A 14,742-nucleotide genomic window follows, 5' to 3' on the forward strand; every position below is an offset into this window, starting at 1 on the left:
TACGCTATAGATATTGAACCGTCCCAATCTAGTAAGCCATGTCCTCCTCGTCGTCCCGTAGAGGAACAAAAGTGTACACAAGCCTGGCCAGGACGTACTCCCCGTTGTTGGCACAGACTACCCGACGTGTATGATAGCGCTCGCCATTAATTGTCTCGAAGCCCCAAACCTAGAAAACAGATTAGCCACAACACCTCATCAACACCAACATCACAAGAAAGATGGAATGAATACCTGCTCAGCCGTCCAGGTCGAATCCACACTCTCCACCCAACTCTGCAACCAAAGGCCCTCCCCCTCCCCAAACCCCTCCCCAACAGAATCAACCAAGAACCCCTCAACCTCACTCCCATTCTCCGTAATCTCACCGCGCAAAAAGCGCCCGATCTTCTCGTCCTGGATCTTAGTCTGCACCTCCACGTCGGGCCTCACTTTACCGCCGTCTTTTGCAGACCCGCGGATGAACCGCGACTGGCCCTTGACTGTGCCGAAGATCGCGTCGCTGTGCTCGCGGCGCTTCCAGTCTGTTACGCGCGCTTCGCTGGTCCCCTGCAGTCCGCGCGTCACGACGTTCTCGACGTCAATGTGCTGGATTGTTTTGTCGGTTGGGTGCTCGGGGTCCGGGTATTGCTTTGTGTTTAGCGTGACGGTTACCCAGGCGAGGGTTGTGCGCATGAACCAGCTTAGGCCTTGCTGGTTGGGGGTTAGTAGAGGGGCGTGGTCGGGTGGGAGGGAGAGGCGTACCATGGCAAGGACAGGGTCGGTAGGGTCGGAGATGGTGCGGTCCTGTTATGGCATTGTCAGTATTTGCAGTTATTCATGTCGATGCTTTGGGGGGTAGTGTAGTGTAATTCGGGGGCAGCGGGGAGCGACGGCGGATCCGGAGGTCAACGTACCATTGACCAGCTGCCATTGTAGTTTTCGAAGGTAATATCCTTGGGGGTAGCCATCTTGACAGCCTGAATGAGAGCTGACTGGAAGGTGCAGTTGGGATAAGGAGAGCTGGATGTCGTGGTATGTACGTCGAAGGGGAGTCCGAATATCGAAGTGGGGGAGGGGAATCAGTGTCACAATTGTCAGTCAAGCGGAACTGGTCGGTGAGCTTGCTTTATATGCCCCGGTGTCTGAGCTAGGTGTATCCTTGCAGTTTCACGTCGCGCACAGGGATCAAGTAACAGTGGTCGGCGAATGTGATTACGTCTCCGCAGTTGTTGATCTTGTTACTCCGCTTGTTCTGAGGTTAGGACGAAGATCCCGCCGCTTCGAGACCGAGGCAGGCTGGTCGGGCGTGCATGTGGTCCCCATACCCTGACCTTTAATCAACGTTTTAAGGAAGCTTCAATCGAGTGTAGTGCTTAGACCAAATCCATAGAAAGTTCGACATACACGAGTCTGCTAAGCAAGTGAGTATAATTCTCTTGGGTTTGTATACACGCAGATGCTCCGTAGTAGATTGCTTGTTGGGACAGAATGAACCTCGCTGACTGCATGTGATAGCTATCAAGAGTAGCGCCAGTGTAACAGAACAAGGTTCTACCACTTGAGCAGCGTGTATGTTTAGAAGATTTTAGTCTATAAAGTGCTGTGTACCTATGGAAGGTAGCTGTGCCACTGCGACCCCTCATCCGAGAGTGGAGTCACTGGCCCCAGGCACCAAGGCATCGAACTTCCCCTTTCACGTGGTCTGGAGTAAGAGACCAAACAACCAAACACCGCTACAACGAAACAACATCCCCCATTGCTTGAGCCATGGCTTTCAATAAGAAATATGCCGGTCTTCCGGACCTGGTACGCCTCTGAATTAATCAATCCTCGTTGACCAGCTCCGGCTAACCTGCCCAGGACCTCGCTCCCGATATTTACGAGACCCCCGATCTAACAGACGAAGCCTCCACCGTCCCGGTATTTAAAACTGCACCAGCCTTCCAATTGAGACCATTTTCTGATATCAGCGCAGACAGCGACGATTCGCACAGCATCAAATGCGGGCGACGCTGGTTCCGATCCCGATATTGACCGGGACCCTGTCAATGCGGACGAAGCGCGCAATCATTTTCTCGGAGCTACGGTCGACGCCCGCCACGTGAACTTCTCAGACAGCATCGCTACGAAACGAAAGTCATACCGGAGCAAGAGTAAGCAGCGAAGGAGCCAACTTGCGGATGGCGAAGACAGCGATGGCGAGACCGAGAGCCTGGAAAGAAAACTGGCGCGACTACAGCGCGAGGTGGAGGAACTGAAGGATGAGATGGCGGCGTCCCAGAGACCGGAGACGATGGAGTCCGACACTGCCCCTGATGAGGCGAAGAAAACGCTAGATGACGGTGTTGAGAAGCTCAGTCAGGCACTGGATAACCTCTACGCCTCATCACGGGGTGCATCCCAGCTTCATTCAGCAGCCGCTTTGTTATCCCAGAAGCTTGCATCAGCCCCCTCAACACAGGTATCTGAAGCCGATGCAGTTCAGACCAAAGCCGCAAGCAATGAGGCTGAAACTGCCGCACCCGCCGCCGGCATCCTTTCCCACGCCGCAAGCTTCGACACCCGACTTGCTCTCATTGAATCCGCAATGGGCATATCCACCTCCTCGAACCCCTTCATCTCCGAAGCATCCTCAGATCCTCCCCTTCAACCAGTTCTCCCAGCTCTCGACCACCTCACCTCCCGCCTCTCAACCCTCATGACTCTCCTCGTCGGACCGAGCCCTATCCCCGCTGTGCCGACCACCTCTGCCGCCGCCTCAACAACCGTCACAACACCACACCTCGAAATGCTCTCCACCCGGGTCAGGAAACTCACAACAGACGCCGAGGCCCTAGCATCAGCCCGCAAGCGCGCCCTTGACTCAGCGAAGGCCGCCCAGACCTCCCGCCACCGCACAGCATCTGACTTCTCATCACCCATTGAGCCCGAGCAAGCCGCTCAGCGTGACGAACAAGCTACAAAGATCCAGGCTCTATACGCCACACTTCCAACCATTCAATCCCTTCACCCGATTCTCCCCAGTGTTCTTGAGCGTCTACGCTCCCTCCGCGCTATCCACGCAGGGGCCGCTCAAGCCTCTGAATCGCTGGACGAGCTGGAGAAGCGCCAGGCTGATATGGCGAGTGAGATTGAGCAGTGGCGGGAGGGCCTGAAGGCTGTCGAGGAGAAGATGGGCCAGGGCGAGGCAGCGCTGAAGAGTAACATTGAGCTCGTTGAGCCCTGGGTTAGGGATCTCGAGAAGAGGATGGAGAAGCTGGAGAGCGGAAATTGAATTAATATAGCATAGCATAATTGACGCGGATACCCAGTGATAGATTACAGTAATGTGGCAGAAAGAGAAATGCAGGTCGTTCCTGGTACTGCTACATATTTACATGGAAGTAATGCTATTGAAGCGTGCTACTCAGTGCAGCGCAAAAGAAACAAAAACCCAATTACCACAACCTACCGCACCCTCTCCAAGATCCTAATTCTCTCCTCCATCCGGATCTCAACCCACCAACCCCTCGTAACCCTGCTCCTAAGCTCCTCCTTGAGGCCTCTCCAAAGGCCCAAAATGCCCCATTCACTCGCATTTACTCCAAAGACCCAAACCAGAATCTTTTCCTCAATATCCCCCCTCGCTTCTTCACCAGGCTTAACAACGCGCAGTCCCGCAAACCCCGTCACTGAGTCTACGGTTTCCCATGCGTAGCTCTGCGAATGAGCGTACTCGGTCGACGAACCGGAGAGCGAAAGGAGGGATTCTGCTTCGGCTGGTTCGAGGAGGACGTAGTCGAAGCGGGACCAGAAGGTTTGTTTTGCGGTGAGGGATGATGGGGATGGGGATTTGTCGTATGTAAATGATACTGGAAGATCGGACATATTGTACTGGTTGTTGGGGAGTTGGAGGAAGCGGGTCACGCCTGTTTGGCAGGCGAGATTCCCTAGATGTACGGAGATGGGGACTGGTTTGTCTGCTGTTTTGGGTGCTGCGCTGAGGACATAATCGTGGAGGGTGTTGAGGGCATGTGCGCCGGGGTAGTTTGCTGACGAGGCTGGGAGGAGGACGAATGATGAGAGTATGAATGAGGCCAGGGTTGCTATAATCATTCCCAGGGACAGGAAACGGTAGATGAGGGACTTAGTCCTGTGCGTCCAGATGTAGGAGGTGCCGATGGCCGCGGTGGCCGTTAAGGGTGGGATTGCGTAGACGATGAAGCGCCATTCCTTGTGAGGCTGCGCGGAGTAGATGGCGATGTAGGCGAACGACGGGACGAGGATTGATGCGGCTATGCGCCGGGTCGCGGGTTGGAGGAGGGATACGGGGATACCGATGAGGTAGGTTAGGGGGTTCATCAGGAGACGCGGCAGAGCATTAGTGAAGTAGTAATGCCATGAGTGTGTGCCCCATTCTGATGCCTGACCAGCGACGACATTGAACTTGAACGCTGCGAGCTCTGGCCAAAGGGGGTACTTCTGCCAGAAGAAAGAGTCGACGGGCAGGGTTATGGATAGGCCGAGGAGGAGACCCAAAATGCCCGCAGGAATAATTTCACGCTGAATACTGATGCGGCCTGTCGCAAGAAGGAAGAGAGTATGCGTTGCCAGGAAGAGCGCCAGTTCAGCGCGGAAGACGATGCCCGCGATTGTGATGAGGTATAGGGCTATCTTGCCCCGCTTGCGGTATGTGGTTAAGCTCACGGGCTCTGGAAGAAGAGATGCCAGAGCAAATGTAGTCATGCTAAAGGCGAACATATTGGACAACGTCCGCGATGCGTAAAATAGAACATGGAATTGGCTGGCCTGGAACAAGAGGTACCAGACAGCGGCGGTCTTCCCGGCCGCGCGTCGCAAGCCGCTCGCAAAGTAGAGGAGTGAGAGAGCATTGAACAAGCCTAAAATTGCCCGAGCTAATGCGCAACATCAGTCAGTAAGTAATCAAGGGTAAATCCTTCTCGAAAGCCACCTACCTACGAACTGCCGGTCAATATCATGCTTCAACCAGATAATCGGCGACGAAAGCCCGGAGAGAGCGATAGCACCGGCGAACGTCCGAGGAACAGCCCCGGGGAATGTAAAATGGTCGTACTCGGCCTGTAGGGTATCCTTGACATTGCGCGTAGGGATCCCATACGTTTCGATGTCGTGGATGGCCTGAATGTGAAACGATTCCTCTACTTTGGTGTATGGAGCGATCGTCAGATGCAGGAGGACCAGCGCCGGGATAGAAGCGAGCAGCAACAGGTATCCTGGACATGAATTAGTATTCGCATGAACCAAGTAGAGTAATTAACAACTTTACCAGCATCCCGCAACATTGTGCGCCGCGGACAACGCAGTTGTTGATGGTTGTAAGAAAGTCCGAGCGGAGCCCTCTCGGAAGTAGGTATGCCGTCAGTCAAGTCGATCTGGCAGCTTCACCATCACCTCCTCCGATCTAGCCCACCAGACTCACCTCTCTCCCTTCCAACAACCCACGACAAGTTCGAAACATACAATCACATTCACAATGTCGTTCTTCGGCCTCGGAAGACTCGTCTACGGTTCGCGACCACTCGCTCTCCCCATTAATCGAGGCCCGCAACTAATACGCTCTTCTCCGCAGTAATAATCCTCATAACCAACTCCATCGCAATCCTCTCCGAAGACCGCTTCCTCGCACGGAGTACGCATAATTTCCTCTACAAGACATACTCGATTGCCGACACTAATGATTTCTTCTCTTAGTCGGATGGGGCCGACAAGCAGCCGACCCTGCCTTCGGCGCTACATACGACAGCACGAGCGTGAAAGCGAAGACAATAAACTTGATCGCCAGTGTGCGGACTGTGATGCGGAGTACGTGATTTATCTCTCTTATACCACTAGTTCTACTCCCTAGCTCTCTTATCTCGTTGAGGGGGAATATGAGGGGCCTCTTGCGATCCGCTACCTATGGCCGGGAACATGCATGAGAAGCTAACACGTGGAAAACAATTCAGTACCCCTAATCGTGATCAATACGATAATCATCGTCTACGAACTTATCCTCGGATGATCGAGAAATACCCATTCGACACGCCATCATCGCTTTCTCCTTTTTGTGTTTGATATTCATATTCTCGCCATTCGCCGCAATGGATAGACGAGACGAGGAACAAAACTAGCGCATCGCATTACACTGTATAATTACTGACACATCTGCGTCATTCTCCATTGCATCGAATGGCTGCCGCCAAAGCTATTTTGGGTTCGTTGCGCATTTGTGGGATGGGGATGGGGATGGGGGCACCAAAGCCGGAGAAAAGAGGCATCTGCTTACGCGACGAATGTCGCCTTACTGCCGGGATACGAGTAGAGCTTTCCTAGAGGTGCCGTTAAAGCTGGGAATGGGCAAGCCAAGTAGTCTTGCGACGTGCCATGACGCGGTGGTCCATAATCTTCTCCATACTATCTGTTCTTAGCGCATTATCTGGATGTATTATGATATGATTATGAACGTCTTCATTATATTTCTGTCTGATCTGAGCTATGAACTAGACTTATTAAAAGGACACTCGTAAATGCAAGTAACCATATGTTTTCAGTCTTGGTTGTACACCGTCTTCCCTACCCACATTACATCCCCAAGCTGAAGGAAGGTGATAAGGTAACCAGAAACGCAGAATGCGGCATGTACTCCATATGAGTTTTAGCCTCTGAAATGTACAGTCTGATGTAACTCTTTTGCTTCTCATGAGTATAACAATGATATCTTTTCCCTGGTCCAGACAATCGAGCTGGTAGGTACTGTAATGTAGCATGCCTCCATAACTTCATGAATAAAAGCTTGCGAGCATGAATTCGAAGAGACAACCAAGAAAAGCGGTAGGAAAAGATGGAAATTGTCCCAAACGCCATATTCGCCGAGCTGTGTGACCCAGACACGGATATCACAAATAGATGGATCAAGAGGAAGATGAAAGAAACGAAAGTAACCTTAACGAAGATCTGCTAGATCAATATGCGAGTCAAATGCCGCGAGATGAAGTAGATGCAACCCATGTCCAAGAAAAAGGGAGGGAAGTAACACATGAACCGGACAGCTACCACAGCAGGCCTTGCTATGGGTGCTCAAATCCAGCTGTGAAGAGAAAGGAAGGAAAACTGATGATACATCAAGAATATATGTACGGCGGCGTATGGTATGTGCACAGGAGGAGGGGAAAATGGGGAGGGGCCAGGCTGGAGAGAAACGACCGAGGCTCATGATGAGAGAATATTGAATGACTTCTTTCTAAGACTGAAACTTCGCCACTTGCCATGACTCGATCGTTCGTGTTTTGAGTGCTTGATGGGTTCTTGTTCGCTCGATGATACTGCAGGGCTCTCAGCCCTTGGAGAACGTATGAGATGGTCGTTCAATGGCTGTGATGCTGGTCGTGATGGGGGCTCAGACGGCGCTGGTGACATTGGGTGATCTTGCTCAGGCTCATCTGGGACTTTGCTTAAGGCGTGGTTTCCGTTTGGCAGCGGTGGTATTTTGGACAGAGATGTCCGACTTTCTTTGCTGCTTAATCGCTGGCTAAGACTTCTGAATCGACCAAGACCGCCGGCTGCCCTCTTGGTTGAACCATTCTCGGTGTGATTGCGTCGATCCTCGTCTTCTTTCGTTGCCTTGCTTGCTTCAAGAGCTGCCTTCAACTCGTCGTCTTCGCGTCGTTGCCTCTCTTTGAACCTTGTCTCTATCTCTTTTCGACGCTGTTTCTCCAAGTCTTTCTCGGCGGCCTTCCGCTCTTTCTCTCGCTCTTTCTCCTCTTTGACTCGTTCTTTTTTGGATTGTAAATCGCTCTTTCGAGATGTTAGCGGGGTTGGGGGTGTCTCAGGAATTGGTGGTATAGGAGGCAATGAAGTAAGAGGCGTAGAGACGGGAGCCGGAGAGGGTAGGCTTTCCGAGTCCGTGGTAGTGTGTTCAAGATGTGTTGATAGCTGGGGTGCGGTTGGGGCTCGCTTCAAGCCCGTAAAGCGGTCATGCTCTTCATAAGTTGGGAACTGAGAGGCACTTTGAGCGTGAGCAAGTGTGGCCGAGCTCGCAAAACCGTTCTGCTTAAGGGTGGAAGCATTCACTTCCACGGGCGGCTCCATGTTCTCCTGCTCCTGTTCCTTCATCACTGCCTCCATAGTTGTCTCCTGGTAAAACAGCACATATGCGCAGGCCAAGCCCGGCTTGTCGCCGAAGAAGTTGCGCACATAGCTCTTATCCACAGGTTCTACCATTTCATCATCAAAAAGCAGCCACCCTCTATCCTCAGTTTTGATGATAGAAACATAGTGCCCATGATATGGCCCACCGCCAATATGCACGACAACCGCGTACAACTCGTAAAGGCGATCGGGGTCTTCGGCGTCATCCGTCGTATTAAAGAGGCGGAGGTGGTATGGGTAAACAACTCTATGGAAGAGTTTCTGGAGTCGTTGAAGATCTTCAGTATACTTGAAACGCTTGAGGTGCAAAGCCAAGATTCGGGGCAAACGCTTGATCTTCATCCTCTTCTCTGCTTCTTGGAGTCCACCACAATTGTCGCAATGAAACTTGTTTCTCTCACATAGCATCTCCTCCGCCGAGAACTTCCTCAAGCATGAAGTAACCGAAGAATGCTGCTCGAGATCCACCGAAAGATCTAGAAAGACTTCATCGCGCTGCGACGTCTTCTCACAAGTGAGACATTGTGTTTCAGAGGTCAGAAGACCCTCGAACAATTCGTGAACCCACCGCGTCGTGTTTGGCGTTCTGGAACCGGAGCTAGACGAGGGTATGAGGGCGTCTGAAACCTCACTCCCAGGAAGGGGATTTTCCAGTAGTTTTGCTGCGGCTTTTTCCACGTCCACAACAACTTCATTCAACAAGAGGTTGAGGAATTCGTGAGCGTCTTGATGCATGGCTGTCCGGAACATCTCATTTTCGCGACGGAGCACCTCCAAGAAATGTTGCGGCCGGATTATTCCTATACGCGATTGACTCCCAACGACCGATTCAAATATGTCCTTGAGCGAAGAAAATAATGATTCCGATATACCGTAGCTCGGTGAATTATCGGCAGTCTCGAGGAGAGGAAGCGTCTGCAGAGCTACCTTCTTCTTGTACTCCGGGGAATCTTTATCTTCTGGCTTTTGCTGGGGATTTGGAGGCTGGCCAGGCCGCGGGGAATTGGCGGCTTTCTGCTTCTCGGCTAACGCCTCTGCTTCCTGGCGTGCATTCGGATCCTGGTAACGCAGGGCCTTTGCGAGTGCTGTTTCTAAGTCTTCGATTGGTGTTCGCTTGGGATAGTTGAGAACGGCTTCTCGGAAAGGGACAGAATAATATAGACACTGCAGTATCGAGTTACAATAACTGCCATAGCTCGTTAGTGATATGTAGGAGCCGCGACTACAAAGTAGCCACTTACCAAGTGTTTCCGAACTGTTATGAGCGAGATCAGTAAAGGCTCAAGGCGGAAACTCTAATAGACGCTTACGTTTTCCATTCCAAAGAACTTGTCACTACCATCCCCTCGGATAGGACCAAGCTCAGTAAGCATCTTCTCTAACGGGGTCATCGGAGGCGGTTGGAGCTCCTTCTTTGGGGCAGGTACCCCAATTGAAGGTGCGGCGGATCCCTAGCGGAGAATTAGCATTGCTCGAGTAGGACAGCGATGGACCCGGATCCAAGCTATACGTAGCCCCCGTCGCATCCGAGAGTTCTGAGAAGCAGGTCTACCGCACTCGGTGGATAACGAATGAACCAAGGGCTGGGCAGAGGGAAAAATAGGCGAGGCCTCGAGGGCGGCCATGGACATGCACTTACCGCATCTTTCCGGAAAGTCCTCAAAAACGACCCCATGATTATCGCCGGTTCTCTTGATTTGTAGTGACCGCCGTCATTTGGCGACGGCGCGGGAAAAGAAGCCGCTACCCAGTTCGCTGAACAGTGCAAGTGCTGCCTAGATAACCTGCAGGCGGCTCAAGTATGCGACGGCTGGAGGCTAAGCGGAGGAAGGAGTCGAGGAAGCGGCGCAAGGAATTGGGCGATACACGGCAAGGTTGAGACCGAGGCTGACAAAGAGAAGCCCGAGCAGTGTACGAATTTCACGAACTAGGCGAGCAAAGGTTGGGGAAGTGGGCGAGCGAACGGAAGAATATGGGGCGGAAACGAGAGGGCGGAATCCAACGACGATAGGCCGATCGACTGAGGAAGCGAGGAAGGAGCGAGATTGAGTCTGAGCAAGAGTTCCAGGCGGGAGAAGATTAGGACAGAAATTCGAAACGGAGGAGGAGCCGGAGACAGAAGGAGAGGAGAAACGAGGCAGAGCGAGATTGATTGAGGAGAGGGAGGAGAACGATGGGGCGAGGCCGCTGTACCTCCGGGCTCTCCAGGCCGGGTGGGCTCTCTCCGTACAGACAACGGTAATCTGGATGACGACGGTGGACGGGTCCGAGAGCGTCAAAATGAGGGGAAGAGCCAATTACTGATATCTCACTGACTGCATTTGCCGTTTAGTAGTCCAGAATATTGAAAGCCATGTCCCGGCTTTGAGAGAGGCGGCTGTTTGCACCTGCTCTGATCTCTCTTATCGTAAGGTAATTACAGCTCTCCGTCTCCCTCCATCCCACCCTCGACTGCCAACAGCTAACACAGCCCCCTCGTTGACCCGTATAAGACAGAGGCAAATTCGCTTGTCTGCACGGTCGCTCGTCCCCTTCGTTGTGGAGGAGGCGAACCTGGTTTGCGCCCCCAGGATCGATTGGGGCCTTATGATGTTCACCTCAGACAAGACTTCAATATGCTGTCAGAGCGCCAGTCTGCCTGGTAGGCTCTGAGAGTTTGTCTACTCGGCTCCCTGTGCAACGTTCTTTACCTAGTGCATTCTGCTCGGGCGGCTACGAAACTTCCAGATGCGCTGTCGAAGGTCGCAAACTGCAGTATACGGTGAGACGAGACGCTTACATCGCCCCAGCGCCCTACCGTCGAGTTGTTCTGTTGCACATGTGCACACCTCCGACATGACACCTCGACCTCATGATTAGAACGAGGGGATCCCGCTAGAGAGGCACAGAGCGTTCAGGTCGTCGTCCCATACTATTTCCACCAGTTTCGACGCGGCAGGGGCATCCTGCGGATAAATAACAGCACTCGCTATTATCCCAGTCCAGCAGGGTTACATCCAATATGTCCCCAAGGCCTCTGATTCGTTGCCAGCCCTTTGGCATGGCTTAGCTTCTCTGTACTCCACGAGTCATTCTGTGCAACCGCAACGGCAAAGGCCGTTCGAGTTGCTCGAGGGCGGCATTCGAAGCACTATCAGCACCCCGACCTGGCGGCACTGCGGCAGTCCGGAGGCCCATTTTGTCTGAAACCCGCGATGCCCTGGCGCGATTAGCGATCACAACAGCGTGTCAGACAGAGAGGAGATAGGCGGAATTAGTGCGTGATTTTACAAAGTCTCCGACTGGGCGGCGCTCTTGGCGGGCGTCTGTAATGTGGAGCAATCAGGACAGCCATCGCGCTCTGCCACCCGGCAATAACCATCATAGGCAGAGGGTACCTGCTCATCTTGTCACTAATAAGCTTCTAGCCTGGATTTGAAAGGCTGCCCTCGTCATTGCTACCCCGGATCTTCTGGTAGAGAGACGTCATACCTAACCGCGCGGGCCTGAGCCGCCTGACAGTGTGTATCGCACTAGGAAAGGAACAGTTCCGACGACCGAACCACGTGGAATTCCAGAGATGACATGAATGCGCTCTGGCCAATCGCGGCTTGATCTAGGACCCATAGCCACTTAACCCCAACTTTCGATCTAGTAGCGTCATTTCGCCTGTGTGGCTTGTCACCGTTGCAATCGCTACGCGAGATCTTACAATTATTGCGGTTGCAGGTCATGGAATCGGCCAATCCAAGTGCACGGATCAAGTCCCGAAGCCAGAAGCTCGTATCAAGTTCTCGACCAAGTGAAATATACCGTTTTTACCGTCCGACGAGTCGATGATGAGGGCTGAAGCCGCTCGTTTTCTCGGTGATAGTGGTTGCAAACCCCGAAACTAGTCGATATCTAGTCCACCGGCCACCAGGATACTTGGGCTCGAGTTTCGGAGGCTTCAATTCCGGAGTATGTATCTAGGCTACAGGCTCCATGGCGAACAGCACAGAAGTTCAGAACAGGCAAGAGGCCATCCGACTAACAAACTCATTCTTGAAGCAGAGTATGGGGTAATCAAATCACAGCGCTTGATAGGCTGGGAGCATCGACAATTCGACATCTTCCTGCACCGACATGGGGAACAAACTTGGTCAACGCTCCACTGCGTCAATTATTTCCAACCAACCATTCCTGCTTACTCTGGCGGCAATGCAGATCGAATCCGGTTCGTTAACAGCACCTTGCTTGGAAAGATTCCAGAATAACTCTCAGGCCATCGTTGCAAGGATCAAGGATCAAGGATCAATCAAGGTTCACCGTCAAAATCACCTACCTTGTCATCCAGGGACCAGTCGGGATTATCTTTCGGAAATACTCGGTTTTCGGCTAAAGGCAAGCCCGCCAACGGCTGATTCTCTCTGCGCTGCGGTTTTATATAAAGAAGCACTTGATCAATCCGGACCCCGTGCGCTTACCGAGCGCTAGTCTGCAAGCTACGGCAAGCCAGCGCCAAATAGGGATAGATGTGTGCTTGACGGTAGAGGAAGAGGTATAGTTTACATCGATATACTAGAAATACATTAAATATTGCAACAACGGCTACAAGAGCAAGAAGGCCTCGAGATCATTCCTCATGAATCCGCATTCCTCATCAAGAACCCCTTCAAGAAGGGCACGCGATCGATGATCTCGAATCCCAAGCTCCGTCCCCACGCAACAGGACCCTGACCCGGCACATTATACAGCTTGTGCAGGATATCGCAAGTCCCGCCAATCTTCGCATTAGTCGCGTACCGCTCCGCCGTGTATCGCTCGAGCGTCAGGATATCGCCGACATCCATGCCGTGTGTGACAGCGTATTCGATCGTACTAGATAGCGATGCGACATCACCGAGACCGAGGTTGAGTCCCTGGCCTGCGAGAGGGTGGATGACGTGGGCCGCGTCGCCGACGAGCGCAACCCGCGGCGAGATGTACGTTGATGCGTGACGGAAGCGCAGCGGGAACGAGGCGACTGTGCCTTCTTGCACCCCTGTAACCATGGGCGGAAGATGCGAAGGGGCAGGGGTATGTTGAAGGCGCCAGGTGAGTTCGCTTTCGTGCGGGTCCTCGTCCAGATTAGTGACAGAGGGCGAGGGGCGCTCCATGCGCATCATGTACTGGAGGTCCGGCATAGACAAGCGGAACGCGGCGTTGACCATAGCAATGAATGCGCCGGGCGACAGAGACTTGAGGTAAGCTGCATTCTCGACGGTCGTGGACCAGACAAGCGTGGCGTTGTTGTCTGGTAATGGAAGAAGGGCGATTGGGCCGCCGAGGGCGGGTAAGAAGCGCTGGTATGCGTTTCTTGTGCCGAGGGGGAACAGAGGAGGGACTTGGTCGGCGAGGGATAGCGTCGCGACGATGCCGTGGCGCTCGTAGTCCCAGCCGTCTGTGGAAATGTCCGCGTACCGGCGGACGGGGCTGTTGATCCCGTCTGCTCCGACAAGAAGTCTTGCGGCAATGCGGGAGGGCGATGTAGTTTGGCGGGCAGGTCCGGCTGGTGCGATAGAGAGAACCGGCCATGCTGAGAGGTCCGCGCCGTTGGGACCGTCCGCGGCGCCGTTCTCGATGGAGGATACGGTAGACTTGGAGAAGATGGAGAGGTTCTCGTCACCTGATGCAGCGATCCGAGAGAGAAGGGCGTGCACGAGGTTGGCGTTCTCGGTCATTGTTGCGACGGTGCGGAGATCTTCGAACGGCGAGGTCTCCGCGGACCAGTCGAATGAGATCTTGGACCCTGTTTCTCCGTCCCAAACTTCCATGCCCTGGTAGGGTTGTGTCCGTGAAACATCTAGACGATCCCATGCGCCGATCTTCTGTAGAAATGATACCGACGAGGGTGTGAGGCTGCTGACGCGGTTGGAGAACTGGTGCGGGTCGAGCTTCCACGAGCGGGCTTTGTCGAGGTCTTGCGATTCCACGAGAGCGACCTTCAGCTTTGAGGTTGCGGGGGATGCGCCTATGCGTCCAGTTAGTATATCCGAGTCATGATATGGTAAGGTATAAGTGGAATGGGCAATGGCATACGGAGAGCAGCAAGAAGTGCGAGTCCCGCAGGACCACCTCCGACGCAAACCACATCGTAGATATCCGTTACCGGCGCAGGTTTCGACCCGAACCTCCTCCTGTTGGAGACACGCGCATATCGACACGACGGACAGACATACGGCCGAAGGGCCGAAGTTGAAATCGGCCGCATATCGAGTGGTTGTTGAGGTTCAACCGTCCGACCCCGTCCGGACATTTCCTGCTGGGCCGATCATGAGATTGGTGCAAACACGTCAAACATGTTGTCGCACATCACCACCTTCGGCCCTCCAGCGACTCTTGCTTTGCCTAAGAGGTATCTACACAGCTCGTGTACCTGCTAATCTCTATGGTTTGCTATTCTTAGCATCTGAGCTAGCATTATCATGCTCAGGGCACGGCCTTAGCCACGGTGTCCGCGGGCATCCTACATAAGCCCATCACCATCCTGGGAACAAGCACAGGATATCTGCGCACACTCAGCCTCGTCCTACGGTGTGCTTCTGCTTATCCATTTCCCCAAACACGGTCTCTTCGGCTGCACTTTCATTCCAATCTTATCGCCGGTGCTCT

The 14,742-nt window shown here is 53.2% G+C and overlaps 5 protein-coding genes across 5 annotated transcripts; 1 reads left to right on the forward strand and 4 right to left on the reverse strand.

The window, feature by feature from the left end:
* Positions 1-28: 28 nt before the first annotated feature.
* DSM5745_01523 (uncharacterized protein) lies at positions 29-950 on the reverse strand (the record flags this gene model as incomplete). Its single annotated transcript, XM_026743539.1, has 4 exons — positions 29-169; positions 235-693; positions 745-786; positions 897-950. The coding sequence occupies 4 exons, from the start codon at positions 948-950 to the stop codon at positions 29-31; spliced, it is 696 nt and encodes a 231-aa protein (XP_026609384.1).
* Positions 951-1,749: 799 nt separating this feature from the next.
* Positions 1,750-3,256, forward strand: DSM5745_01524 (dynactin subunit 2; the record flags this gene model as incomplete). Its single annotated transcript, XM_026743540.1, has 3 exons — positions 1,750-1,788; positions 1,843-1,902; positions 1,958-3,256. The coding sequence occupies 3 exons, from the start codon at positions 1,750-1,752 to the stop codon at positions 3,254-3,256; spliced, it is 1,398 nt and encodes a 465-aa protein (XP_026609385.1).
* Positions 3,257-3,429: 173 nt separating this feature from the next.
* On the reverse strand, positions 3,430-5,285 carry DSM5745_01525 (dolichyl-P-Man:Man(7)GlcNAc(2)-PP-dolichol alpha-1,6-mannosyltransferase; the record flags this gene model as incomplete). Its single annotated transcript, XM_026743541.1, has 3 exons — positions 3,430-4,862; positions 4,938-5,216; positions 5,270-5,285. 3 exons carry the CDS (start codon positions 5,283-5,285, stop codon positions 3,430-3,432), a joined length of 1,728 nt encoding a protein of 575 aa, XP_026609386.1.
* Positions 5,286-7,191: 1,906 nt separating this feature from the next.
* Positions 7,192-9,805, reverse strand: creB (ubiquitin C-terminal hydrolase CreB; the record flags this gene model as incomplete). Its single annotated transcript, XM_026743542.1, has 4 exons — positions 7,192-9,316; positions 9,372-9,385; positions 9,441-9,581; positions 9,770-9,805. The coding sequence occupies 4 exons, from the start codon at positions 9,803-9,805 to the stop codon at positions 7,192-7,194; spliced, it is 2,316 nt and encodes a 771-aa protein (XP_026609387.1).
* A 2,926-nt stretch (positions 9,806-12,731) lies between these two features.
* On the reverse strand, positions 12,732-14,341 carry DSM5745_01527 (putative ubiquinone biosynthesis monooxgenase (Coq6); the record flags this gene model as incomplete). Its single annotated transcript, XM_026743543.1, has 2 exons — positions 12,732-14,101; positions 14,170-14,341. The coding sequence occupies 2 exons, from the start codon at positions 14,339-14,341 to the stop codon at positions 12,732-12,734; spliced, it is 1,542 nt and encodes a 513-aa protein (XP_026609388.1).
* Between the last annotated feature and the right edge of the window lie 401 nt (positions 14,342-14,742).

This window comes from Aspergillus mulundensis, assembly GCF_003369625.1.
Source record: "Aspergillus mulundensis strain DSM 5745 chromosome Unknown scaffold_0, whole genome shotgun sequence".
Lineage (NCBI taxonomy): Eukaryota > Fungi > Ascomycota > Eurotiomycetes > Eurotiales > Aspergillaceae > Aspergillus > Aspergillus mulundensis.